The sequence below is a fragment of the Nymphalis io genome, chromosome 24, assembly GCF_905147045.1.
Source record: "Nymphalis io chromosome 24, ilAglIoxx1.1, whole genome shotgun sequence".
Lineage (NCBI taxonomy): Eukaryota > Metazoa > Arthropoda > Insecta > Lepidoptera > Nymphalidae > Nymphalis > Nymphalis io.
In genome coordinates this window covers 6,427,826-6,454,055 of record NC_065911.1, presented here as the reverse complement: position 1 = coordinate 6,454,055, position 26,230 = coordinate 6,427,826, and the positions used below count along the sequence as shown (strand labels likewise).

Genomic DNA, 26,230 nt, shown 5'->3' with positions numbered 1-26,230 from the left:
TCGAATGAAAAAGAAATAAGGACGAGGGTATTTTTATTTTTTGTTACAATATAAAATTATAGATAGTTAATAATAATATATAAGATAATGACCCTGCAAGTTCCACTATCAGATCCTTCGCTGTTGGTCAACTGTACGGTGTACGAGCCCGTGTCCGATCGCTTAGCGCTGGAGTTGTGGAACACCGTGTCGATGTCAGATGTAACGAATCTGATGCGATGGTCGGGGAATACTTCGTCGTTGTTTATTATCCACGATACCTGCGGATCCAGAAAATACATTGAATATAGATGATGAATATTTTTATCTTATTAGAGGTTTTTTAGAAAATCATTAAGCCTACCTTCGGTCTCGGGTTTCCTGTGAAGGGGACGGTGATCTTGATTTCCTCTCCGGCGATAACGGTGATGTCACGCAGGCTAAGGTCACTGGTGATACGCGGCGCATTGGGCGGGGCACAAGCGCGGATCGCATCCGAGCTCTGCGACCACGGGCCCTGGCCAGCAGCGTTAACTGCCGACACGCGGAATTCATATTCGTGGTTCTCGATCAATCCTATCACCTTGTATGTAGTGTCTGGAATGTGTGCGTGGGCAGCTTTGGTCCATTTGTCTTCGGTTATTAGTCTCTTTTCAAGGATATAGCCGGTGATGGGTGATCCTCCGTCGTGACGCGGTTTTGTCCAGGTAACAGTGATTGAAGATTCTGTCGTTTCGACCGAACGAGGAGCACCGGGTGCGCCAGGTGGATCGAAGGGATGTCTTGCTCTAATCGGTTCCGTTGTTTGTGCAGGATCCGACTGGCCGTACTGATTCTCGGCCATGACTCTGAATTCGTAGCTCTTTCCAACAGTCAAGTTCTTTACCCGCAGGAACGGTGTGGTGACGTAACCGGACACCTTTGTCCAGTTAGGCGTACGAGCTTCACGCTTTTCGACGACATAGTTTGTGATCTCTCCCCCACCATTGTCTTTCGGTGGGTTCCAGTACAATGTAAGAGCTTCACCTTCAAATTCATCCGCACGCAAGTTCTCCGGTTTCCCGGGTCTATCAAGAACACGAACATTGATTGTGGCAGTGTCGTAGCCAGATGGGTTACGTAATTGCAAACGGTACTGTCCACCATCTGATCTCTTTGCATTCTTAACAACAAGAGACGCAGATTCAGGTGTGATCTTCTGGAATATTCTTGAGTCACCTTCAACATCAAGCAACTTATCATCTGCAAACCACGACGCCGTTGGTTGTGGGAAGCCGGTGTATGGTACATGAATAGAGAAGTCCTCGCCAGCGCGCACAGTAATGTCACGCACGCCACCAAGGTCCATGCAAGGTTTGTTTGGCTGTTCAGCGATAGTAATGTCACCTGTTGGTTTGCTTGGTTCAGATTTACCAACGTCATTAACAGCAATCACCCTAAACTGGTACACTTCACCTTCTTTAAGTTTCGGTACGACGTGCACGAGGGTCGGAACAGGTACATCGTTCACGTCCTTCCAATCTTTGTCTCCCTTAGCCTTCTGTTGAATAATATAGCCCTTGATTTTAGCACCACCATCACTCTTCGGTGGTCTCCAGGATAATGTGACAGAGTCCCTTGTGATTCTGTCTGCCTTGGGTGCTTCCGGTGGGCTCGGCTTGAGTATTTGAGTTTGCGCAACGATAGGCTCGGTCGGTTTGCTTGGTTTACCGGGTCCAGCTTCGTTCACAGCAATGACACGGAATTCATAGCGATTGCCTTCGCGTAGATCTTGTACCGTGTAGCAAGTGTTTGGTGTTGGATAGTTGTTAACCTTAATCCATTCACCTCCACGTTCTCTCTTTTCAACGTAATATCCAGTAATGGGTTTTCCACCACAGTTCGCTGGTGGTTGCCATTCAAGGGAGCAGCTGTTAGCACTGTAACCAGTGATTTTAGGTGTTTCGGGTGCATCTGGTGGATCGAACGGTAATTTAGCCACAATGGGTTTGCTTTCTAAAGGCTCAGAAACACCATACAAGTTTTCTGCACGAACTCTAAATACGTATTTTTTACCCTCAGTCAAGTTCTTAACAGTGAATGAACATTTAGGACAGAATCCTGCGACTGTTCGCCAGTCGTTAACACCAAATTCGGCGACTTCAACAACGTAACCAGTGATTTCACTGCCACCATCATCAGTGGGTGGCTGCCATGTTAAGCTCATCGATTCATGAGTAACTGGCGTGCAACATAACGGGCCTTTAGGTATTCCAGGTTTGTCGACAACGATGACTTCGATGTCAGCAGAATCTTTGCCATGCTCATTACTTGCCGTAATTGTATATTTACCAGCGTCTTCCCTAGTTGATTTTTCGATGCTAAGTTTTGTCTCATCAGCTTTAGTCTCAGCAGAGATTCTATGAGAGGGTACGACAGGTACCGTTCCCTTGGTCCATGATATTTTAGGTGTTGGTGCACCAGTTATTGGAATGTTTATGTTTATAGGTTCACCAGCCCTAACCTTGATCTTGCGACCGATAAGACTATCAAGCCACAACTTAGGTTTCTCCTTCATTGGTTTGGCAATAATAACGTTCGATGGATCTGAAGGTTGTCCCGCTCCAGCTGCATTAACAGCAGATACTCTATAATCGTATTGATGACCTTCTTGTACTCTTTCATCAGTATATTCATTAAATCGGACTGGTTCTCTATTTACCTTAATCCATCTACCAGATGCCTTGTCTCGCCTTTCAACATCATAGCCGAGAATGTTTGATCCACCATTGGATATAGGAGAAGACCATCTAATTTTGATGTGATCTTTATCTGCAGATATGAGTTCCGGTTTGCCTGGTCTGCCAGGTACTGTATATTGGTTTTTGGCTATGATTGGCTTATCAGTAACTAACGGTTCAGAACGCCCTTGCAAGTTCTCAGCAAAGACTCTGAATTCGTACTTGGTGCCTTCAGAAAGACGAGGTACGGTTGCGTGGGTGTTTTTAGGGTTGACGTAAGTGACAGCTGGTACCCAACCACCACCATGAGTCAAATCACGTTTCTCAATTACATAGCCTGTGATTTCACTGCCACCATTGTCTTTAGGTGGTTTCCATGACAAAGTTACAGATTGGGCAGTTATCTCTTCATATACGAATGGTGGCTGCGGTGGTCCAGGCACATCCAAAACGATCACGTCGAAGCTTCCCTCGTCAGAACCAGAATCATTCTTCAGTGACAAATGGTATTTTCCGGCATCTGATCTCTTGCAGTTAACAGTGTGGACGATTGTGTGGTGGCCTACAGAAGTAACAGTGGTCCTTTCATTAGTAACCACTGGTTTATCGTCACACGTCCATTTGACTTCAGGTATAGGTTCTCCAATGAAGTCAATATCACAATGGAAGATAAGACCGGCCTTAATACGAATTTCTTTAAGTGGTGTAATAATTTTCGGTGCCACAAATCTATCCTTAGCTGTTATAATGTCTGAAGGTTCACTGGGTTCAGATTGTCCAGCCTGGTTGACAGCGATTACACGGAATTCGTAATCCTGGCCTTCAACCAGATCAGGTATAGTAGCTTTAGTTTTGCTAGGTGGTACATGAGCAGCATTTACCCAGTACGGGCTGCCCTTTTCTTTCTTTTGTACGATGTAACCAGTGATGGGAGCTCCACCATCGGATTTGGGTGGATTCCATTGCAAGTCTACATGGTTCTTGCTCCAGTCAGTAGCTTCTGGTTTACCAGGAGCAGATGGTTCATCGAACTCATTCTTAGCAACGATAGCGCGATCTAATTCTAAAGGCTCTGATTGTCCGATAGCGTTAACTGCGCTTACTCTGAACAAGTACTCTTTCATATGGATAAGCCTGGTCACTTGATGTGATAAGAAGGTGCTCATGCCAGCATCTGACCATGTTCCACGTGAGAGATCCATTTTCTCAATAACATAATGCAAAATTGGAGATCCACCATCGTCCAGTGGTACTTTCCAGGATAATGAGCAGGAATCTTTTGTAACATCAGATACAACCAAAGGTTTCTCTGGTCTCGATGGTTTGTCCAACACTGTAACAGTAGCACTGGCTGAGCATACTCCTAGGTCGTTCTTTAAGGTCAGTTTATAAACACCACCGTCAGAACGGACGGAAAATGGAATGTCTAGTATGACCCTATTGTGCATAACTTGAATGTCAATTCTGTCCGATGGGTGTACAGCTTTGCCATTGATCTGCCATTCCACGTTTGGTTTCGGAGATGCCTCAACTGGGATTTCATATTGTATCCTTTGTCCTGCTTTAACTGTTTTATCAGCAAGAAGCATTTTGTCGAATGTGGGAGCACAGAATCTAGCTTTAGCCACTTGCGGGGTGGATGCGTCAGATGGTTCACCATTTCCTGCCTTGTTAACAGCGATGACTCTGAACTCATACTCCTCTCCTTCTTGAAGTCCTGGTACCGTTGCTGTTGTCTTATTACCTGTTACCGTAGCAGCGACTTCCCAAGGACCGTACCTTTTCTTCGCTTCTATAATGTAACCAGTAATTGGTGAGCCACCATCCTTTTTCGGTGGGACCCATTCTAAGTCCATATGATCCTTGTCCCAGTCCTTAACAACTGGTGTTCCAGGTTTGTCTGGTGTACCGTATGGGTCCTTAGCAGTGATAGGTTCTTGGCCCACGAGGGGTTGCGATTCACCATGTTTATTAACAGCACGAACTCTGAAATTGTAGTCGTGACCTTCAATAAGATGGTCGATGCGAATGTAGCAACCTTGGACTTCACCAGCTGGAATCCACCGCAGATTTTCTTGGTCCATCTTTTCAACGACGTAGTGTGTAATCTCACTGCCACCGTCATCTTTAGGCGGTCTCCATCTAAGCGAGCAACCAGACCTTGTGATATCGTCTACACGTAATGGTCCTTCTGGTGGAAGAGGTACGTCCATCACCAATATTTTGACTGTAGCAGTATCTGTTCCATTGACGTTCTTTGCTTTAAGAGTGTATGTACCAGTGTCAGCACGCTTAGCGTCAATGACTCGGATTTTAGTATTGTGCGAATCATTGTATATCTTGATTCTGTCTGTATTAAGTACAAGGTTATCTCCGTGTAGCCATTCCTTGGTCGGTGTGGGTTCACCGGCAACTGGAACGTCGAGCTCAAAGTTCTGTCCAACCTTAACCTTGATGTCGAACATGAAGTTACGGTCAATCTTTGGCGCCAGGTTCTTAGGCCTAGCCAGATGCGGGGCAGTTCCGTCACTTGGGATGCCCTTGCCAGCCTTGTTGACGGCGCGAACACGGAATTCGTATGTATTACCTTCAATTAGGTCAGGAACTTTACCGGACGTAACGTCACCTTCGATCTGTAACAATAAATATTCGTCAATAAAAGCAAATTTCGTTTATCTGTAGTTATTTAACCGATAGCAATTACTAATCTTAAGTATTTTCTACATGTTATTTTCTTACCTGAGCACATTCCTCCCAATCAGGCGCGAATCTGTCCTTCTTTTCAATAACGTATCCGGTGATAGGAGCTCCACCATCTGTGTCTGGTCTGGTCCATTCCAACTCCACGAAATCTCGGTCAAAGTCCTTGATCTTAGGCGTGCCAGGTTTGCCGGCAACGTCGAACGGATTCTTGGCCTCCGTGGCGTGAGGTGTAGTGAGAGGTTCAGATTTTCCTTGCCTGGTAAAAACGGGTTAAGTTAAATACAATAATAAGTATTATCCTGTAACAAAGTATATTGAGTACTTATAGCTTTAGTAACTAAAAGCTTAACTTACTACATAGAACTTTAGTATATATTAGAACTTGATTGTTTCATGGTTAAAATTTACAATAATACTTTTTTTAATATCTAATCTAAATACTATTATAAATGCGAATGTATTTGTATGTATGTTTATCATCACGACTAAACCACTGAACCATTTGTAATGAAATTTAACATTAGTGTAACCTAGAACTTGGATAAGTACGTCGTCATTTTAGGAGGAATAAATTTCGTGACAAACTATTGTTATATAGTAATAATTCAGAGAATATTAAAAAAAATACATATTAAATAAAACTGACCTGTTAACAGCCCGTACCCTGAACTTGTACTTGTGTCCAGGCTGTAGCCCATCCACGGCAAGGTTGGTCACTGGTCCGTCGGTCTCTCCGGCATTCACCCATCTACCCGTGGCCTCGTCCATACGCTCCACGACGTATTTCTCGATGGGTTGACCACCGTCGTCCGCTGGCGGGTTCCAGGATAATTTGGCGCCGTTTGCGTGAACATCGGATACCTGAATATGTTAAATAAGTAAATGTTAAAAAATGAAGTAATAATTTGTTCTTAAGGTCATAATAAACTATTAAACTTATTTACCGTTTTAATAAAAAAATACCAGATTTTTCAAAAACTATTACAAATTATTAACTACTGTCTTAACTTTAGCGTAAATAGAACAAGGCATAAGAAAGCGAAATTAATTTTAAAAAGATTACTGGAAGAGTTCTGTCGAATCATGTAAGCGACTTAACCTTTAATCTGGTCTTTCAAAGGTGTGAACCAATAAAACTGTAGTCAGTCACCTTGAGAGGTCCACCCGGAGGGCTGGGCACGCTCAGCACGATGACCTCGACCTCAGCCACGTCCTTGCCGTTGCAGTTCTCAGCGGTGATGGTGTATCGGCCGCTGTCGGAACGCGTGGCCGCCTTGCACTGCAACTTGGTGTTGTAATCTGAGTGCTGGACTTTCATCTCACCACCAGACTTCACCTCCCTCTTACCGAGGTACCATTTCGTTTCTGGCATAGGTTCACCGGTAACCTGTTGGGGAATAAATATTATCAATAAGACATTTGATATAAAAATTGTTAAAAAAAAGTTCATAAGAATGTCTAGTGTCGATTACATGGAACATCCTATTGGAGTTTCTTAGAATGAACTATTGATATATACTAATGTGAATAGTGGCTGTCTTATATAAACTGGTACACACCTTGACATCAAAGCCGAACTTCTGTCCGACCTTGATCTTGATATCGATCAGGTTCGTCCTGTCAATCTTCGGCGCCAAGTTCCTGGGCTTCGCGACTATCGGATGAGTGCTGTCGCTTGGCACGCCCGGACCTGCCTTGTTCACTGCGCGGACGCTGGAAATATATTTGCATGATATATATTTATGTATTAACAAAAAATTAAAGCTCAAACGAGGCACCTGATTATACTTAGCATATTTACCAAGCGACATTGTCGTTATAAGATGCAACTTTATCTCCATAGTATTTCCATCATATGACAAGTTATATCGTTGTTATGTGCCGTATTTATAATTTGATTAGATTTTTTCATTCTTTCATAATTAGTAGTAGAAATAAAACAAAGTCCTACCGGAACTCGTAAGTCTGCCCTTCAATCAAGTCAGGAACTGTGCATGTGGTCTTATCAGCCGGAACTTCGAGAGCCTTCTCCCAGTTGCCGAATTTGTCCTTCTTCTCCACGATATAGCCCTCGATGGGAGCACCGCCATCCTCTTGAGGCGGGGCCCACTTGAGGTCCACGTGATCTTTGTCCCAATCCGTGACTGATGGTGTTCCTGGTGCACCTGGAATACAAAAAAGTACAACATTTTACTAATGGTATAAAATATATTTTACGCAAATTGAATGCGGTTTATTTGAAAATACGTTCATAATAGAATATTTATATCGCATAAATTACATATGGAGCTTTTTTTTGTCGAAATGGATCATTTAATAAAATTCTAAGATTAAAATAAATCTTTAAACAACAGTTACCATTTCCAAAATACTACTTTTTGAGCGCAAAGAGTACTGACAAGGATTGCATAATTCTAAATTTGTTAAATAAATCAGTGTTTTATATATATTTTAAATTACGTCAAATAAAAAACAATATTGAAGTGTCTTTAGTATTAAACCCGTTCTTGTGTAATTCAATTTTATTTAAAACAAACAAATGAGTCTTCCGGACCCATTGGCACCGGCACTTCTACAATAATCATAAACAATCCTTACATCATCAATGCACCGCTAAGAACGGGATCTAAGGTAATAAGGCCCTTGAAGAGTGGTAAGTACTAATACATACCAGGCTCGTCATAGGGGTTCTTAGCGACGATCTTCTCCTCCGATACCAGAGGCTCAGATTCTCCCTCTGAATTGACAGCGGATACGCGGAACTTGTATTCCTTTCCGGGCGTCAATCCTGTTACTTCACAGCCTGAAAAATAATTACGATGTAACCATATAATATTTCGATATAGCAACTATTTATATATTCCGAAGTCCAAATTAAGGAGTGGAGCATCGATCAGTTGTTCGATGCGACACTTTTTCTCACAGCAATACTATAATAATATTGTTTTATTCCATATATTTTTTCTGCCCTTGTTATCTTAATTATATCAGTTCTTAATGAACATCAGCTCATTTATTAATACGTGTAAATCAGATCCCTGTAATAATTATTATAGTTATAATATATAGAGAAGTAAATATACTAACGAGGTTCTTCAGATCTCGCGCAGGGCACCCAGCAGCCAGTCTCTGTGTCCAGTTTGTCCACCTGGTAGTACTCGATGGGCGCTCCGCCATCGTCCTTGGGCCGCTTCCACTTCAGCGTGCAGCCGTCCTTGTGTACGTCCGAAATCTGGTGCGAAAGTTGTAGGCAGTTTATATGTTGTATATAGTTTATCCATTTATAAATAAATATTATTAAAGTATTGAAAATAAAAATATTAATGATAGTGATTCTCTTAGAAATGTTAAATAAAAAAAATAACTTATAACAATAATTTACCTGTAATGGTCCTTCAGGCATGTTGGGTTTGTCGGTGACCAACACATTGATGGTGACGGTGTCCTTGCCACTCGAGTTGACAGCGGTGACGGTGTACTCTCCCGTGTCGTCTCGCCGCACCGGTCTCACAACCAGTTTGGTGAAATATTCCGGACTGTCGATTGTTACCGCCTTGGATGATCGGAGCGGCATGTTCTGGTATCTGGTGGTCGAAAAGATGTTGTTTAAGATTATTTATGTAATTTAATTACGATTTTAACAAAAAATATTAACTAAATAGCAACTATGTTCTGCATTAGATTTTACAATAACGAAAATACTGAAATAAACAATCCATTGTCTTACTATTTTACCAAACCAAAGTAGTTATTTGTTCTATTTAAAATTATACAAACCTCCATTCTACAGCTGGCGCCGGCTCTCCAGAAATGGCAGCCTCCAGCTTCAATGTCGAACCAGCAGACAAGGTAACATCCCGAAGGTGTCTCCTGTCGATCTTTGGTGCAAGGAACCTTGGTTTCGCAGTGAAGGTCTTGCTGGCATCCGAGGGTTTGCTCTGGCCTGCCTTGTTGACGGCGATTACGCGGAACTGGTATTCGTTTCCTTCGATTAAGCTATGATAACAAAGAAAGTCATGTACAAAAAGGTCTAAATACCCTGAAAAATACATATAATATAGAGAAGTTTAAGTTTTGGTTAGGAGTGAACTAAGTGTTCATAAATAATTTAATTTTATATGTTTTAATTTACCAGTTTGAAATATAACGTGTGTTATCATACATTAATGTAATTCATAATATTTAATCTCTTAAATAATAAAAATATTCCCTATTTCAGGGAGGTAGGTACAAGCACATAGGAATTGCCATTTTAGACGATTAAATTAAATAAGCTCAATATAATGAAAGTTACGACCGCTTACCGAAAAACCGAAAAGGTACTTAGTAGGTATTATTTTTCAACAATTCAACGACATAAGTATGTAAATAAAATTTGAATAAGTACCCATTGACGGTGGCCGTGGGGGTGGGCGAGTGGGTCTCGACCGCCTTCTCCCACAGCGGGCTGTACTTGTCCTTGCGCTCCACGATGTACCCGATGACGGGCGAGCCGCCGTCGCTGGCGGGCGCCTCCCACTTGAGGTCGCAGTGCGTGGCCGACCAGTCGTCCGGCACCGGCGTGGACGGCGCGTCCGGGACGGCTGGGGGGGGGGGGACGATACATTTTACTTATAAACCCAACTAGATTTTATAAGGTTTTTTTCATATTTAGAATGGAATTAATGAAAATACATAGATTTTAGACGAAGGTTGCTGCTTTAAATTCCAGCAAGCGCCATTGTAATTTAATGTGCTTAACTTTTGTTTACAATTTATCTCACGCTCGTCTGTAATTGAAAGCTAGCATGTGTCGGATGAAATTCTCCCACAATTATTATTCACCAACCCGCAATGGATGATCGTGGTGGAATGAGCTGAGTTGAGCCTTTTTCCAGAAGTGCGACATTTAAAGACTTATTTTCAAATCTATTCGATTATAAAATGGCGTTTGTTATATATGTACTTACTGAAAGGATCCTTAGCAACGATAGAGCCGAAGGTCTCAAGTGGCTCCGACTCTCCCTCCTTGTTGACCGCCTTCACGCGGAACTTGTACTCGTGACCGGGGATCAGACCGTCAACCTGTTAACATTTTGACACATTATTTAGTATTTGTCATAATAAATTGGAAATAAAACGAATACATTCCAAAAGCTTTGTTCCATAGTTGTATAGTAACCAACAATAGTTAAATATGTCCAAAAAATTAAATCGAATTTAGACTGCACGCAACAACTGGTACGTTACCAGTGAAAAGGCAATAACAAAAAGTCTATAATTAATAACTTTCCCAATTTTTTAAACTCTCAAATCAGAAATTTAATAAAGCTTAAAACAGATTTGCTAAATACTTTTATATTTCGTCGTGTTTAACAATTTGAACGAAAAACACAAGCAAAGTAATAACATAAGATTTACTGTACGTAATGAAATGCTAAGTTTGAGAACCATGTGGCGATGATATTTGCCTTGTTAAATAAGTATAGTTATATTTTCAATTTGAGTTTTAGAAATATATATATAATATAACAATAGTTTATCCTGACCTCCATTTCAGGTACGTTGCCAATGGTCTTCCCGACGGGCATCCAGGCCCCGGTCTCTGGGTCGTACTTCTCAACCACGTAACCCTCGATGGGCTCTCCGCCATCATCTTTGGGCCGCTTCCATTTCAGCGTGCAGCCATCTTTGTGTATATCAGACACTTCCAACGGTCCTTCCGGTTTGTCGGGTTTCGCTGGAAATTAATTGAAGTTTGATGATTTTATTCAAATGTATTTAATGTTAGGGTAGCTTTATACAATATATATAATTTTATAGAGTTTGTATAATTCAATGTGTTACCCACTCCGTTACTATAATACTTATATTATAAATGCGAAAGTAACTCTGTAGTCTGTCTGTTAAACTAAATCATTGATCCCATTTTGATCATCAAATCATTGTGAAGCGAGCTTGAAGTTCAAGGAAGGACATATAAGCTTGCCCCTTAAATGTGAGGGAAGCCGCGAGCGATCACTAGTATGTCATAATTTCTTTGTGAGACCGTTTGTGAAAAGAAATATATATGATAATTATTATTGGTAACGTACAAGTGACGGTGATCTCGAGTTCCGCCGTGTCCTGTCCGTACTTGTTGATAGCTTGTATCTTGTACGTGCCCGAATCCTTGCGACGGGGGCTCGAGTGCTGGTACTTGCTCAGGTAAGGCACGTTCACCACTAAAATTAATGATAATTGTTAGCTGTAGCTTAATAAATAGATAGTGAATATATTTTTTTCTTATTCATATTATGCTAACGCTTTTACATTTCAAAATATCGTTATAGGGTTTCATTTACTAATTGTACAGAGTTATATATTAAATGTTTAAACATTCAATATCAAGCAAATCATTAAAAAGATCATATTGATTGCCCTGTTAAATTAAGTTATCGAATAAATATACAATCGCCCCAACTCCCAATATAACATTAGTATGTCATTTATGTGACTAGACACATGTCATGTTTTATGCAAATAAACTATTATTATTATAATAATTAAGGACAAAGGTGGTTATCTCTATATCCCTCAACTCCCCCAGCAACCGGGTCGGCCTGTACGGTCAAGTAACGTATACTTACGTTTGAGTCCGTTTCCGCTGCTGACGGTCTTCCCGCCGAGCGTCCACGTGACGTCCGGCGCCGGCTCGCCCGACACCTTGACGTCCAGCGCGATGGGCTCGCCCTCGCGCACGTGGATCGCGCGCAGGTTGCGCCGGTCGATCTTGGGAGCCACTGCGGACGGTACAATACTAATATACTTTCGTTTCCATAAAATCGAGAGACAAAAAAAGACAAAATTTACTACCATTGCTATTTTTTTTTACTATAATGTAATTAAAGATCTTTAAACTGAAATAAGCAATCTCTTACAAATAACTGCATTAGATAAGGGATAATAGTTGGCTAAAATATGCTCGTTAAATACGTGTGAGTAAAACGGATTTTTTTTTTCTTAAGAATATCTAAAGTAAATTACGCAGAGATAAATCATACATAATCAAACAACTATACATATTCGCATCTACTTTGTACCTTCATTATCGTCTTGAATACTAAATTGAATACCTTTGAATATTAAACCAATCCAGGTGCCACTACAGCGCCCATCCAAAATTAGAAAACTGCGTGTCGTTTACGTTATATAAAATTAAATATGTCAATGTCAAATATCTATGCGAACCGAAGCCATAAACATCGGAGTTATTTACCATACCACCAGACAATTATATAGTCTGGCCATATAAAGCCAAAATGTATTAAAAACTTAACTATTGGTTGTCACTTACGTCTCCTTGGTTTGCATGTGACCGACTTGCTAGCATCACTAGGCTCTCCGGGTCCGGCCTCGTTGACCGCCTTCACGCGGAACTCGTACTCCGTACCCTCATCCAGGTTGGGAACTGTAGCCTTTTCGTTGTCATTTGGACCGACCTTTGGTTGTATGAATGGATAATGATTAGTTTAGACATTTTATAACATTCAAGGACATATTCGTACAGATTAAAAATTAAGCAATTTCATGTAAATCAAATAAACTATTATAGTGAAATACCATTTTTACATACCTCGCAAGCCTTCACCCACTTAGGCGATCCGACCTCCCTCTTCTCAATAATGTACCCTGTGATGGGAGCGCCGCCATCTTTGATGGGTTTGCTCCACTTGAGGTCCACATGGTCCTTGTCCCAGTCCAATACCTCTGGTGTTCCGGGTTTACCGGGTTCATCTGTTGATTATTGATGACAAATTTTTATTAGTTTATTTTTATTTAATTATCATACAAAAACTGCGTTGTAATCATTAATCATGAAATTAGCATCATACCTAAGCTTGAGCACAATTTTTTCAATTACCTAAATTATTTATTTTTGTATTCCAGAAAATATATTATAGGGATCGGTATCAAATGCAAAAACGACCTGTCTGTTCCAGCCTATTTTCTGTGCATACACTAACCAAAAATGTTGTAATTTGATTGTCATATTGGGATTGACCTACTCACAAAGTTCAAAAAAGCGCGTGTTTTCTTATTAAAAAATTATACAAGTACCGAATGGATTCTTAGCGATAATGGACTGTTCGCCCTCCAGCGGCTCAGACACGCCCTCATTGTTGACAGCGGACACCCTGAACTTGTACTCGTGTCCAGGCACCAAGTTCTCTATCTCGGCCTTGGGGTCCTTGGTCTTCATGGCTGGCAGCCATCTGCCGGTTTCAGCGTCTAGTTTTTCTACCAAGTAATGGTCGATGGGAGCGCCGCCGTCATCTAGTGGAGCGTTCCACTTCAACGTGCAGCCCTCTTTGTGGACGTCAGAGATCTGGAAATTAGTTATTTTGATATGTTACAAAGCTTCATAAAAATATTTTTTTTTTAGTATTTTGTTAATAAACATTATAATAATGTCCTTATTTGATATCTTACAAGTTAGTTGAATTAAATGAATACACAAAACAACATATTTATATGCTAATAAAAAAAGAATCAAAATTTTTTCATTTTGTATATATATACTTTTTTAATGATTGCCAAAAAAAAAATAACAATATTTCATTACTAATTTATAAATCAACCGTCATGGGAAAAAGTTACTATATCAACAAAATCTTCTTTGATATGTAAAAAAGGTAAGATTCACATTTATTTAAATGTAACACTTAATATTACATTATATGTATTTTAAGATTAAAGAATTATTAAAATATGTCGTGGATAGTGTCAAACTCGCTACTGCGCTGATTTCAATAATTTGCAACAAAGTAAATTCAACTATATATATATATATATAATTGATAAGGTCCACATTACCTTGAGCGGTCCCTCCGGCTTGGCGGGTACATCCAGCACGAACACCTGTATGCTGGCCTCGTCCTTGCCGCTGCTGTTCTCTGCCTTCAGCACGTACGTGCCGCTGTGCTTGCGCGTGGCGATCAGCACCGAGAGCTTCGTCCTGTAGTCCTCGACATCTACGGTGAGGTCATCACGAGTGGACAAACGCTCCTTGTTGTGGAACCTGTGAGTTTTCAGATTAACATTTAGTATCTTGTCTTTTTATATAGCAGAAATAAAAAGTAAATAATATAATAATAATGTTTATAGTAGTAACAGCCTGTGAATGTCCCACTGCTGGGCTAAGGCCTCCTCTCCTTTCTGAGGAGAAGGTTTGGAGCTTATTCCACTACGCTGCTCCAATGCGGGTTGGTGGAATACGCATGTGGCAGAATTTCAGTGAAATAAGAAACATGCAAATTTCCTCACGATGTTTTCCTTCACCGTCAAGCACGAGATGAATTATAAACACAAATTGAGCACATGGACATTCTGTGGTGCTTGCCCGGGCTTTGAACCCACGATCATCGGTTAAGATTCACGCGTTCTAACCACTAGGCCATCTCGGTATAATTATATAAATTATTATTTTGTAGCAAAGTAATTTATACTACTAACGACCATTTAGAGCGTATCTATTAGTAAATGTGAATGCCTTTTAAGTTGTTAAGTGGAAAGCTTGTCAGGAGGGGGACGATAATTTTTCTTATACTTTTAAATCAGGTGAATAACTAACCAGGTCTTGGTCGGTGGAGGTTCACCGGTGACCTTGACGTCCAGCCTGATGATCTGTCCGGCCTTCAGCGTAAGGTCACGCATATTCGTGCGGTCGATCTTCGGTGGCGCTGTTATATGATAATTATTTTTGAATACATTACCAAATATACATAGGTTCCTTGAGAAATATATCAAAATCTTCTACAACGATATTTATAAATAAATCTAAATAATTGATAAATAAAAAAATATTAATTCAATTTCTATAAAAAAAGAATATCCAATAAAATTTAATTTATTAAAGATATCGTTACATATTCAAAATCACTTAGAATCTTATTTATCTAATTAATTCAAGTTCATTTTAATTGCGCGGATGGTTATTTTAGCTAAAAAAACTAAGCTTACCAAATCTGTCTTTAGCGAGGAGGCTCTCAGAGGCCGCGGAAGGTTTACCCGGACCGGCCTTGTTCACGGCCTTCACGCGGAACTGGTACGTTTTACCCTCGATTAGATCGGGGATACGAGCTTCCGTCTTAGTGCCAGGAACCTGGAGGGAAATTAAGAATTTATACAATAGTACAGTACAGTAACAGCCTGTTAATGTCCCACTGCTGGGCTAAGGCCTCCTCTCCCTTTTGAGGAGAAGGTTTGGAGCTTATTCCACCACGCTGCTCCAATGCGGGTTGGTAGAATACACATGTGGCAGAATTTCAATGAAATTAGACACATGCAGGTTTCCTCACGATGTTTTCCTTCACCGTTAAGCACGAGATGAATTATAAACACAAATTAAGCACATGAAAATTCAGTGGTGCTTGCCCGGGTTTGAACCCACGATCATCGGTTAAGATTCACGCGTTCTTACCACTAGGCCATCTCGGCTATATACAATATCCGCATATATTTAAGATAATTTTATGTACATTCCAATTGTAGACAATAATTTCCGAAGTATTTATTAGAGAAATTAATAAAGAAATGTCTAAGGCTGGACGAAGATCTTCTCTCTGAAGGTGCAGAAGAATATTTGGAGCTTGGTACCCCGACAGATGCTCTATATTTTACGATATTTTCCTTCACAGCCGAGCACAAGATGATATTTAAACAAGTACAAATACAAATTCAAACATTTTCCTCGGATTTGAATCTGAAATCTTGGGTTAAGATTGACGTGTTCTAACTATTGGACTATTTCAGCCAACTTAATGGTCTTACATATACATATATACAGTAAATAGAATACAGAAGAAATCACATCTCACCTCAGCGGCCTTGACCCATTTGCCAGTGTCCCTGTCCTTCCTCTCCACGATGTAGGCGGTGATGGGCGCTCCGCCGTCGCTGGGCGGCTTCTCCCACTTGAGGTCGACGTGGTCCGCGCTCCAGTCCTTGAACTCGGGCTTGCCCGGTGGGTCTGGTTCGCCTGTCGGTGAAAAACGTCATGTGTTGGAGTCATTAATGATAATTATTGTCTCGTTCTATATAAACTATTTTTGTAACGGTACGACAAGTACTATATATAAATAATAATTTCATTTTTTAGTTACAAAATGAAGGATATTGTAATTATTTCTGAATTAACGTATTTGTGATTGGTAAACTAAAGTTATCAAAGACTCTGTGCGTAAAATTAGAGTTTGTATTATATTATTAAGAAAATTTCTCAAAAAAACTCACCATATGGATTCTTAGCTGTGGTGGCGGTTTCCGTGACAAGCGGCTCGCTCTCACCCTCAGGGTTGACAGCCTTTACTCTGAACATGTAGTCCTTGCCCTCATTGAGGCCGGTGACATCGGCCTCCGGAGTCTTAGTGGTGCACACCGGTACCCAGCGACCAGAGTCAGTGTCCATACGTTCAACGACGTAGCTCTCCACTGGCTCACCACCGTCGTCTTCTGGTGGCTCCCATTTCAGTTTGCAACCGTCAGCTTTAACGTCTGATACCTATGTGGGAAAATATTTTTACATTTAGTTATTTTGTAAAATTTATGATACCTTCAATCCAAAACCGATAGTTATATTGTGATCCCAAATTAAAGTTACACTCAATATTTGACGCTAATATTTAATCGCCCCTTACATATAAAATGATTGTATATTTGTTACATTAACCATAAAAGTTGGCAGAATATATATATATGTATATGTATTGTTGGTTGAAAATATATATATATATATATATATATATATATATATGTATATATATATAAAGTTATTTACTGCTCAAGCTTAACGCTCTAATTGGTATATAATATATACAGGCAAAACAAAATTGGCGCTGTAAGAAATATTAACCATTCGTTACCATACCATTGCGCCACCAACCTGGGAACTAAGATGATATATCCCTTATACCCATAGTAACACTAATATATATTACATTCATACACAAAAGTCATATCGGCGAGTCATTACAGATTTACGGAATTGTTTAACAAAAAGAATAAAAACACAGGCTGTTGCAAAGTAAACAATGCTAGCTTATAATAAAACAAGAGACAAACCTTCAAAGGTCCTTTAGGCTTAGCGGGCTTGCTGACCACTGAGATATCAATCTCAACAGTATCAGTGCCAGTTTCGTTCTTCGCCGTCACCACGTACTTTCCACCATCTTCCCTTGTCACCTTTTGTAACACGAAAGATGTGTGGTAGTCAGCATTCTCGATCTTCAGTCTCTCGGTGCTCTTAAGAGTTTGGTCCTTGAACGTCCAGGTGATGGTAGGTTCCGGTTCACCTTTGACGTCCGCCTCGAGTTTGAGCACTTGGCCAACCTTAATTTTGCGGCTTTGAAGGAATTTGCGATCGATTTTAGGTGCCACTGAAAAAGGAAAAATACAGTTTTTGATTACAGGTTGTTTGCAGCAGTTGTGGAGAAAATTTTTATTTACTTGAATAAATTCATTCGGTAGTAAAAATAATATAGACAATTTTAACATACCTATCAAATATGGAGAAATAAATATATAAAAAAAAAAAACAATTTAATTTCAGCATATATCTACCATATTTATAATTTGGTTAAGCATTTAAGAGCATTTTTTAATATTAAAATGTTAATAAATATAGTTTCTAGTAACAAAACTCACGGAATCTGGGCTTAGCGATGACGGACTTGCTGGGCTCGGAGGGCTCGGACTGCCCCGCCTTGTTGAGCGCGATGACGCGGAACTGGTACTCGTGGCCCTCCTCCACGTCCGACACGCGCGCCACGGGCCGCTCGCCCGACGTGCGCAGGCAGTCGGACCACGTCCTGGGGGACGGCGTGAGGGAACCATATTAGAAAATTTCTTGAGACATGATAATATTTGGTTATTTATATATTTAATAAATCAATCCACACCAAAATTAATAACGTATTATGAAGGCTCTATTACCTTCCTCCTTTCTCTCTCTTCTGCACGATGTATCCAGTGATGGGAGCGCCACCGTCATCTTTGGGTGCGCTCCATTCCAACTCCACGAAGTCCTTGTCCCAGTTACGTGGTTCTGGACGGCCGGGCTTGCCGGGCTCGTCTGGAGAATTAAAGCAGTAGTAGTCAGTAAATACTCATTAAAATAATTTCATGTCAGTTATTTTTTTTTTAATCATTCTTCCCAATCGACTCTTACGAAACTTAAGCAAGTGGCTATATGAATAATATTAATTCTGGTTTCGTCTGCCTAATCGTCTAATGTAATTACTCACCGAATGGATTTTTGGCGATAATTGGTTTCTCAGACTCCAATTCCTCAGACTCGCCTTCCTTGTTGACGGCCTTCACACGGAACTTGTAAGGCTTGCCTTCTTGCAAGCCGGTAACGTTAGCCTTCGTGTCCTTGGCTGTTCCGCACGGTATCCATTGTCCTGGAAATTAAATTATAAATGATTGTTGAGCTTATTGCTTTCAATTACAGGACGTTAATATTCCGATGATGTACAAGAGTCTATTTTTTTATTTAAAGATAAGGTTTGGCGCTTATTCCACGTTGCTCCACTTCGGGATGAACTTGTGACAGAATTACATCTCGTAATCGTTCCTTCCTTTCAGCCTTTCATTCTTCGCCGAGCACGAGATTTTAATCCGTTATTGTTAACTAAGACATTATATACACCGTACTATCTTTAAAATATTTTTATTATATTTTAATTTTAGTTCAGGGCGATGTAATGTTTCGTAATTGATAATAAAATTTCCATTTATACTTGATATTATTGACTGCAAGATTAAATGGCTGATCGACGAATATTTGCGCATTAACCTTGAATGAAATGTCTTTTATAAGAATATTTATTAAGAAAACTCACCAGTAAGCGGATCAAGTTTTTCAATCTCGTAATATTCGATGGGCGATCCACCGTCGTCTTCTGGTTTCTTCCACGACAATGTACAGCCGTTCTTGGTGACATCAGCCACTTCCAATGGTCCCTTTGGCTTGGTTGGCTTTCCTGGGGAAAGAGAATATCTTTAGAAACTCAAAATCTGGAGTAAGCGAATTCATTCTTATTCCATTCATTTTGGGTTGGCACAATGTACAATCCAGATAACGATGAAGGCGACCTGATGCAAACACTTACCGAGTACAGTAATTTCAACTTCTGCCTCATCTTCACCAACTTCGTTCTTGGCTTTGATGATATATTTGCCGCTATTCGCTCTCTTGCTCTTGGTCATCAAGAATTTGGTGTTATAATCCACGTTGATGATCTCAAGATTCTCCCTGTTCGACAGCTCCTGGCCCTGGAAGTGCCAGGTGACAGTGGCCGGTGGTTCTCCGAAGACCTTGATGTCCAACGACACTGGGAGACCAGCCTTGACGTTGATAGGGTTCAGATTTGTTCGGTCGATTCTTGGTTTCACTGTAAAATAAAATAAATTATACTTGTAGAATCATAATTTTTAAAAACTTCTTTAAGAATAGATTATTTAAGAATAAATATTCATCAACTATTATTTATTGCATCGATTGATTGATCTACAGTTAAACAGGTATACTCACAGAACCGGGGCTTAGCAGTGTGCCAGGTGGTGTTCTCCGAAGGTTCGGACTGACCCGCTTTGTTCAACGCTCGCACACGGAACTGATATTGATTGCCTTCTTCAAGCTTCGGTACCGTTCCTTGACATACATTGCCGTGGACTTCTGCGGCCTGAAATAATATTCATATCTTTATATACATGTAAATGCAGAAACAGAAACAAACTAATTATTATTATTATACTGTTATTTTTTGGGAAGGGGTGACCACCTACCATCACGTGGGCCTTTCTTTATATACGGAAAAACTATTACGATTGATTGATTCTTAGATCTAAAATTTTAAAACGAACCTTGACAAATTCTCCTCTATCCCTGTCCATGACTTCGATGACATATCCTGTGATTGGCGCTCCGTTATCTCTAATCGGAGGCTCCCATTTAAGTTTGACCGACTTTTCGTCCCAGTCCACGATGTCCGGGAGGCCAGGCGGCGCTGGTACGTCGTAGGGGTTCTTGGCGAGGATGCCGTGGTCTGTCTCTAGCGGCTCCGATTCTCCTTCCTCGTTCAAAGCCTTTACTCTGAACTGGTAAGTGTGGCCGGCTTCAAGGCCTAAAAAAATATATTTATTTTAATACCTATGTACTAAAGAAATATTCTCTTTCATATTTCATTATTTACACGAGATAAAATAAAACTAATTTGTTAAAATTTAACAGTGATGTTTTTTATTTCGATAATATTGTGTTTCGTATTATTTATTATTCATTTTATTGCGAGCTTTAGAGTAAACTTACCACACAAAATAAACATCTATGTACATGTAAATAGTATAAAGTTTCAATAGTCTGAACTGACCAGTAACGGTGGCCTCGGTGACGTCGGGGTCGATGGTGCCGGCCGGGCTCCACTTGCCGGTCACGGTGTCCATCTTCTCCACCACGTACGCGCTGAGCGGCAGGCCGCCCGTGTGCTTGGGCTTGTTCCACGACAGCTTCACGTGGTCGGCGTGCACGTCCGACACCTCCAGGGGACCCTCGGGCTTGCCTGGCTTGTCTGTGAATAGGTAGATAGGAAGAGTTGAGTAATGTTGTATATAGGATATATCTTATAAATGGTATATAAAGTATGTTTGTGTAAACATGAGAACGGATTTTTCTTTTCCAGCAATGATAAAGAACTAATGTGATACTCACCAAGCACAGTGATCTCCACCGTAGCCTCATCCACTCCAGAATCATTTTCAGCTTTAAGCGTGTAAATACCGGAGTTCTTCCACGAGGATTCGAAGATCTGCAGCTTGGTGTTATAGTCCTCGTTCTCGAGTTTGATTCCAGGGCCGTTCTCGACGACCTAGGTAATATAATAGATTGTTTTAAAGTTTTACATAATATAATTCGTATAGTGTAATAATTTGGGACATTAAATATACTTTGACAAAGTTCCGTCCCATTCTAATAACGCGCGGACTTAGCATTAAAGCCTTTAATAGCATATTGGAAATGAGCACCTTACTGTCAATTTAGGTTAATTTCCAAATAAATTTTATGTAATGATAATTTTATATATTTTTCACGTTGTATGATAAATTCGTATACGAGATGTTTGCAGCACATTTATGAATAAACATATCATAGAAATTATTTAATTATGCAGAACATATTTTATTAGTATTCAAACGAATACACAGATAATAATAAATTGAACAGATAATAAATAGAACTGAAACAAATTTATATTTTTACATTGTTTTTCAACTTATATATTATTTTAAATTTTTAATCTTTACAGTACCTTGTTAGCGAAGGTCCATGTCTTGGTCGGTGGAGGTTCACCCTTGATGTCCACGTCCAACTTGATGGTAGTACCGGCTCGTACACGCACAGCGACCATCTTATCGCGGTTGATATGAGGTTTCACTGTTAAATAAATTGAAATTCGAATGGTTAATCGAATGGAAATGGTTATTTATGTTTTTGGAAATAATGGCTGACTTTATATATATATATATATATATATATATAACAACAACGTTACGACAAACGACCAGCTAACATCAGATAACTTATTTGTCAACTTGGTCATCTGCTTTCCTACTATCTATTATATAAAATTTTATCATCTTGTCTTATACAGTAATTAATAACTCACGGAATCTGGCCTTAGCGACATGCGGCTGCGTGGGTTCGCCGGGCTCGCCGGGCCCCGCCTTGTTGACGGCTCGCACGCGGAACTGGTACGTGTTGCCCTCCTTCAGGTCGGGCACACGCGCCTTGCATTCTGGCGTCTGGAAAAAATAAAGAAACAAATACTCAAAAACTGTGTACGTAAATAATGTGACCATATGTTTTAAGTTACCCAATAAATTATTTAAATTTTAGACTATGCAGATGATCAAATATCTTGGAGTATTCGTTGATTTTCGTACAGGATAAAAACGTCCGGTTCTTTTTGGTAGAAACTAAATTCTGAACCGGTAGGCTTAAATTTTCTAGTGTATATGGTACTTACCGTAGTAACAAGCGCCTCTTGCCAGTGCCCATACTTCTCCTTCTTCTCGATGATGTACCCAGTGATGGGCGCTCCACCATTGTTTTTGGGAGCCTCCCACTTGAGGTCCACGTGGTCCACGTCCCAGTCCTCCAAAGTGGGGACGGACGGTTTGCCGGGAATATCTAAAATGGGAAAGTTCATGTTATAAAACTGAAGCGATTAATTTGTCTTTAATGATATATACGTACACATTACAGTAACTTCAAATAAAATACATATATCAAACTGAGCCGAGATGCCCAAGTGTATTATGAATAATAAGTCAGTAAGTAGTCTAAGATCGCGGGTTTAAAATTTGGGCAAGCACCACTGTCCCTTTTTTTCTTGTTTGGTGGTTCAAAAAGTGAGTAACCTGTATATGTTTAATGATATTCTTCCATTTAAACATCTACCAACGTGCAGTTAAGCAGCACAGTGTAGAGGAACTAGTAGAGGAGACTTTTGTCCAGCAGTGGGATATTACTTTTTACCAAACTGATAGTTTTAGTTAAATATACTTTGTCGTAATTTATAAATTACCAAAAACTAATGCAAATTTTAATAAGATTTATTAAAAACATTGAAAAAACCAACATACCGTAAGGATTCTTGGCGATGATGGAGTGGTCAGTCTTCAATGGCTCAGACTCTCCCTCGTCGTTGAGAGCTTTAACCCTGAATTCGTACTCCTCTCCTTCCTGCAGACCCTTGATCTCCATTTCAGTGTCATCGGTTTTACCAACTGGCACCCAGCGGCCGGTAGCCTTGTTGAGTTTCTCAACCACATAACCGGTTACAGGTTTTCCTGAAAAATTATATATTTAAAATAATAAAAAAACGCTAATTAAATACATAATATAATAAAGTAAATTAAGGCAATATAATATCATATTATTAATATTTATTTTAATCTAATAAGAAACTTACAAACAATTTTATGAATTGGTCTGATTTACAATCTTCCGGTCTGATAATTAAAAAAATGAACACGTAATTTATTTTTTTTTGGAATACTATTAAGTTATCTACTATTTCATTGAATGTGAAGCATATAAGCGCACTTACCACCATCGTCTTCTGGTTTCTTCCAGGCCAATTTGCATCCATTCTTGGTGACATCGGTGACCTTCAATGGACCGCCAGGCTTGCTCGGTGCTGAGAGGACGGTGATCTCAACTTCCGCCTCGTCTTTGCCGTGCTCGTTGGTGGCCAAGATGCGATAAGTACCGGTCATGGCCCGAACAGCTTCTTTGATGTCCAGTTTTGTGTTGTAGTCCACGTTGATTACGTTTTCAGTAACCTATGACAAATATTTAATTTTTTACATATGTAGGTACTAATTTAAAATTAAATACAGATAAGTGCTGACAAGGTATTAAACTTCTACGGCTATGAAAAAAAAAACACCGTGATTAGCAATGAAATCCGTCACATGTTTATCCCACCAATCCGCAGTGGAGCATAATGGCAGGCAAAGAAGCTTTACCCAAAAGTGCAATATTTGCGTGCTATGGTTTGAGTATGTATGGGTAATAATCTGAAACAGTTTGTTTTTTTTTTAAATTGTTAGTCGATATGTACTGCCTGTATATAAATCTTTCAGACAACTTTTTGGTGTAGGACACGCTGTACCACAGCGATTTGAAGAATTTTGCACTGACGTAGTATTGACTTAATTATTAGTAATTAAATCTTTTAAAGCAATCACTTACCTCCTTCTCTTCGTTCTTCCATTTCTGGAACCATTGCACCTTCGGCGCAGGTTCACCACGGACGTTCACATCGAAGAAGATTGACTTGCCAGCTCGTACGACGAGCGCCTTGAGGTTGGTACGGTCGATACGTGGTTTCACTGGAGAGGAGAATTAATTTTTTTACAAAATTAGTTGATTTTGAATTAGGATGAATGAAATTAGAAATGTAGATAAACGTTGCAGCAAATACAAGTATTATGAACAAATTTATATTCTATACATTATATGACTATTACATTGAAGTGCAAATTCTATGGTACAAACAAAGCTAAGGCACTGTAAAAATGTAAATCCTCAAAAATCATTTGTAAACGTCACTTTGTATGCGTACAAGATACAAGTTGTATCTTATTACTAGGCTAGTTTTATTACACTAGTGGTTTAGAACAAAAATGAAAACTCACGAGCTTTATGTCTGATTGTGGTCATCTTTGTGGGCTCAGAGGCCTCAGATGGACCAGCCTTGTTGACGGCGATCACCCGGAACTCGTATTCGCTGCCTTCAGGCAGGCCTTCTACCTTGCCGGACGTCGCTGTTCCGGGTACCTGAATTCAACAAAATTAGGAATAAATAAGTACGCCAAAACATAAGGTATTCTTGTAAACTCTTTCTCTCATTCCAACATCTAGATATTGCTATTCGAAAGAAGAAGACAAAGCATTGTTTTAATATATAACCGCTATACCATGTTCGTTAGAATAAATATATTATAAACGATATTATTATTAAAATATCTGTCTTATTTTTACCTCAGCAGCAGTCTCCCAGTCACCACCTTTTGGTCTCTTCTGGATGATGTATTTCTGTATGGGCGCTCCACCGTCGGACTTGGGAGGCTCCCATTTGATCTCAGCGCTCTGGTTGTCATGGTCTGCGACCTCAACGTTTCCGGGCTTATCGGCGACGTCTGGACGTGAAGAATTATATAAATTGCAAGGTGTATAACATTTGAGGTTGCATTCTCTTGATGTGAGACCATTAGATTGTTTTTGGGAGGTTGCATTTTGACTGTCGTGATCATTTACATTAATTTAAAACCGGAACAGAACAATACATATGATTGATATTTGGCGGTAAAATGACAGATAAGTGCATGATACCCAGGCGGGTTTGTATAAAGTCCTACCACTGGTGAAAATATCTAAGCAATAAAATTTCCAATATAATAAATTTAAAATGCTTTATCTATGTAATTGTTGATTAAAATTGTTGATTTGCTGTCGAAAATTTATTAATATTATAAATGCCAAAGTTTATGCGTTAAAAATTACGGCTGCTTAATCACGCTCTAACTAATTTCTAAAATTCAAATAAAATTTGAAGTTAAAAATGATTGAAATTTTACAGGTCACTTTTTTATTTTTTTATATATAAATAATATTATATGTTTTTTTTTTTCTATTATATGCATATCGTTAATCCGATTGTGTAAAATTTGTAAAAGTAACACTTGCTTGGAGATTTCCGATTTATATAGTTCTAATTTTGAAAATTAAAAAAAACTCACCAAACGGATTCTTAGCGAGGACCGCCTTCTCTGTCTCCAACGGTTCAGAGTCGCCCTCGTCATTAACCGCCGTCACCCTGAACTTGTACTCATGACCAGGTTCCAATCCAGTCACTTCCATTTCCAATGGCTTTTTGTCACCGGCAACTCTACACAACAGGAAATAGTAATTATTTAGATAAAAAATAAGACTAATGATATTTTAGAGAAGAACTTGAAAATAATTTGAAATACGATAGACAAAAAACCGTAAATATTATTATTTTAAGTGGAAAAACCGCAAATTATAATTCATTGAAGCTACCTGTTATATAGCCTATATATATATATATATATATATATATATATATATATATATATATATATATATAATAAACAACCCTCTATTCTCGCAGTGCAGGATAAAGACCCCCTCTCCTTTCGAGAATTTCACCGCCCCAAATTGCAATTTATTTATTTTATTTGAAAAGGCACATGTACAATAAATATATTAAGCACTT

At 39.5% G+C, this 26,230-nt stretch overlaps 1 protein-coding gene across 24 annotated transcripts in view; it reads right to left on the bottom strand.

The window, feature by feature from the left end:
* LOC126777812 (twitchin) overlaps positions 1–26,230 on the bottom strand; it is a 125,326-nt gene that overhangs the window by 26,382 nt on the left and 72,714 nt on the right. For all 24 annotated transcript variants that reach the window (XM_050500951.1, XM_050500970.1, XM_050500971.1 and 21 more), the window contains 43 exons: positions 25,731–25,879; positions 24,973–25,130; positions 24,627–24,768; positions 24,181–24,320; positions 23,534–23,768; positions 23,067–23,273; positions 22,448–22,611; positions 22,088–22,223; positions 21,731–21,855; positions 21,133–21,289; positions 20,795–20,992; positions 20,289–20,548; positions 19,957–20,107; positions 19,535–19,816; positions 19,265–19,405; positions 18,665–18,823; positions 18,354–18,492; positions 18,066–18,229; positions 17,484–17,797; positions 16,656–16,923; positions 16,241–16,401; positions 15,384–15,525; positions 14,995–15,103; positions 14,238–14,442; positions 13,482–13,749; positions 12,997–13,157; positions 12,718–12,862; positions 12,011–12,163; positions 11,477–11,605; positions 10,931–11,121; positions 10,352–10,466; positions 9,790–9,985; positions 9,180–9,398; positions 8,785–8,986; positions 8,490–8,634; positions 8,074–8,205; positions 7,354–7,567; positions 6,962–7,115; positions 6,553–6,789; positions 6,049–6,263; positions 5,439–5,658; positions 344–5,332; positions 93–260 (listed from right to left, as the gene is read on the bottom strand). In XM_050500951.1, the coding sequence (XP_050356908.1) occupies positions 93–260; positions 344–5,332; positions 5,439–5,658; positions 6,049–6,263; positions 6,553–6,789; positions 6,962–7,115; positions 7,354–7,567; positions 8,074–8,205; positions 8,490–8,634; positions 8,785–8,986; positions 9,180–9,398; positions 9,790–9,985; positions 10,352–10,466; positions 10,931–11,121; positions 11,477–11,605; positions 12,011–12,163; positions 12,718–12,862; positions 12,997–13,157; positions 13,482–13,749; positions 14,238–14,442; positions 14,995–15,103; positions 15,384–15,525; positions 16,241–16,401; positions 16,656–16,923; positions 17,484–17,797; positions 18,066–18,229; positions 18,354–18,492; positions 18,665–18,823; positions 19,265–19,405; positions 19,535–19,816; positions 19,957–20,107; positions 20,289–20,548; positions 20,795–20,992; positions 21,133–21,289; positions 21,731–21,855; positions 22,088–22,223; positions 22,448–22,611; positions 23,067–23,273; positions 23,534–23,768; positions 24,181–24,320; positions 24,627–24,768; positions 24,973–25,130; positions 25,731–25,879 (12,559 nt within the window). The remainder of the gene's footprint in view (positions 1–92; positions 261–343; positions 5,333–5,438; positions 5,659–6,048; positions 6,264–6,552; positions 6,790–6,961; positions 7,116–7,353; positions 7,568–8,073; positions 8,206–8,489; positions 8,635–8,784; positions 8,987–9,179; positions 9,399–9,789; positions 9,986–10,351; positions 10,467–10,930; positions 11,122–11,476; positions 11,606–12,010; positions 12,164–12,717; positions 12,863–12,996; positions 13,158–13,481; positions 13,750–14,237; positions 14,443–14,994; positions 15,104–15,383; positions 15,526–16,240; positions 16,402–16,655; positions 16,924–17,483; positions 17,798–18,065; positions 18,230–18,353; positions 18,493–18,664; positions 18,824–19,264; positions 19,406–19,534; positions 19,817–19,956; positions 20,108–20,288; positions 20,549–20,794; positions 20,993–21,132; positions 21,290–21,730; positions 21,856–22,087; positions 22,224–22,447; positions 22,612–23,066; positions 23,274–23,533; positions 23,769–24,180; positions 24,321–24,626; positions 24,769–24,972; positions 25,131–25,730; positions 25,880–26,230) is intronic.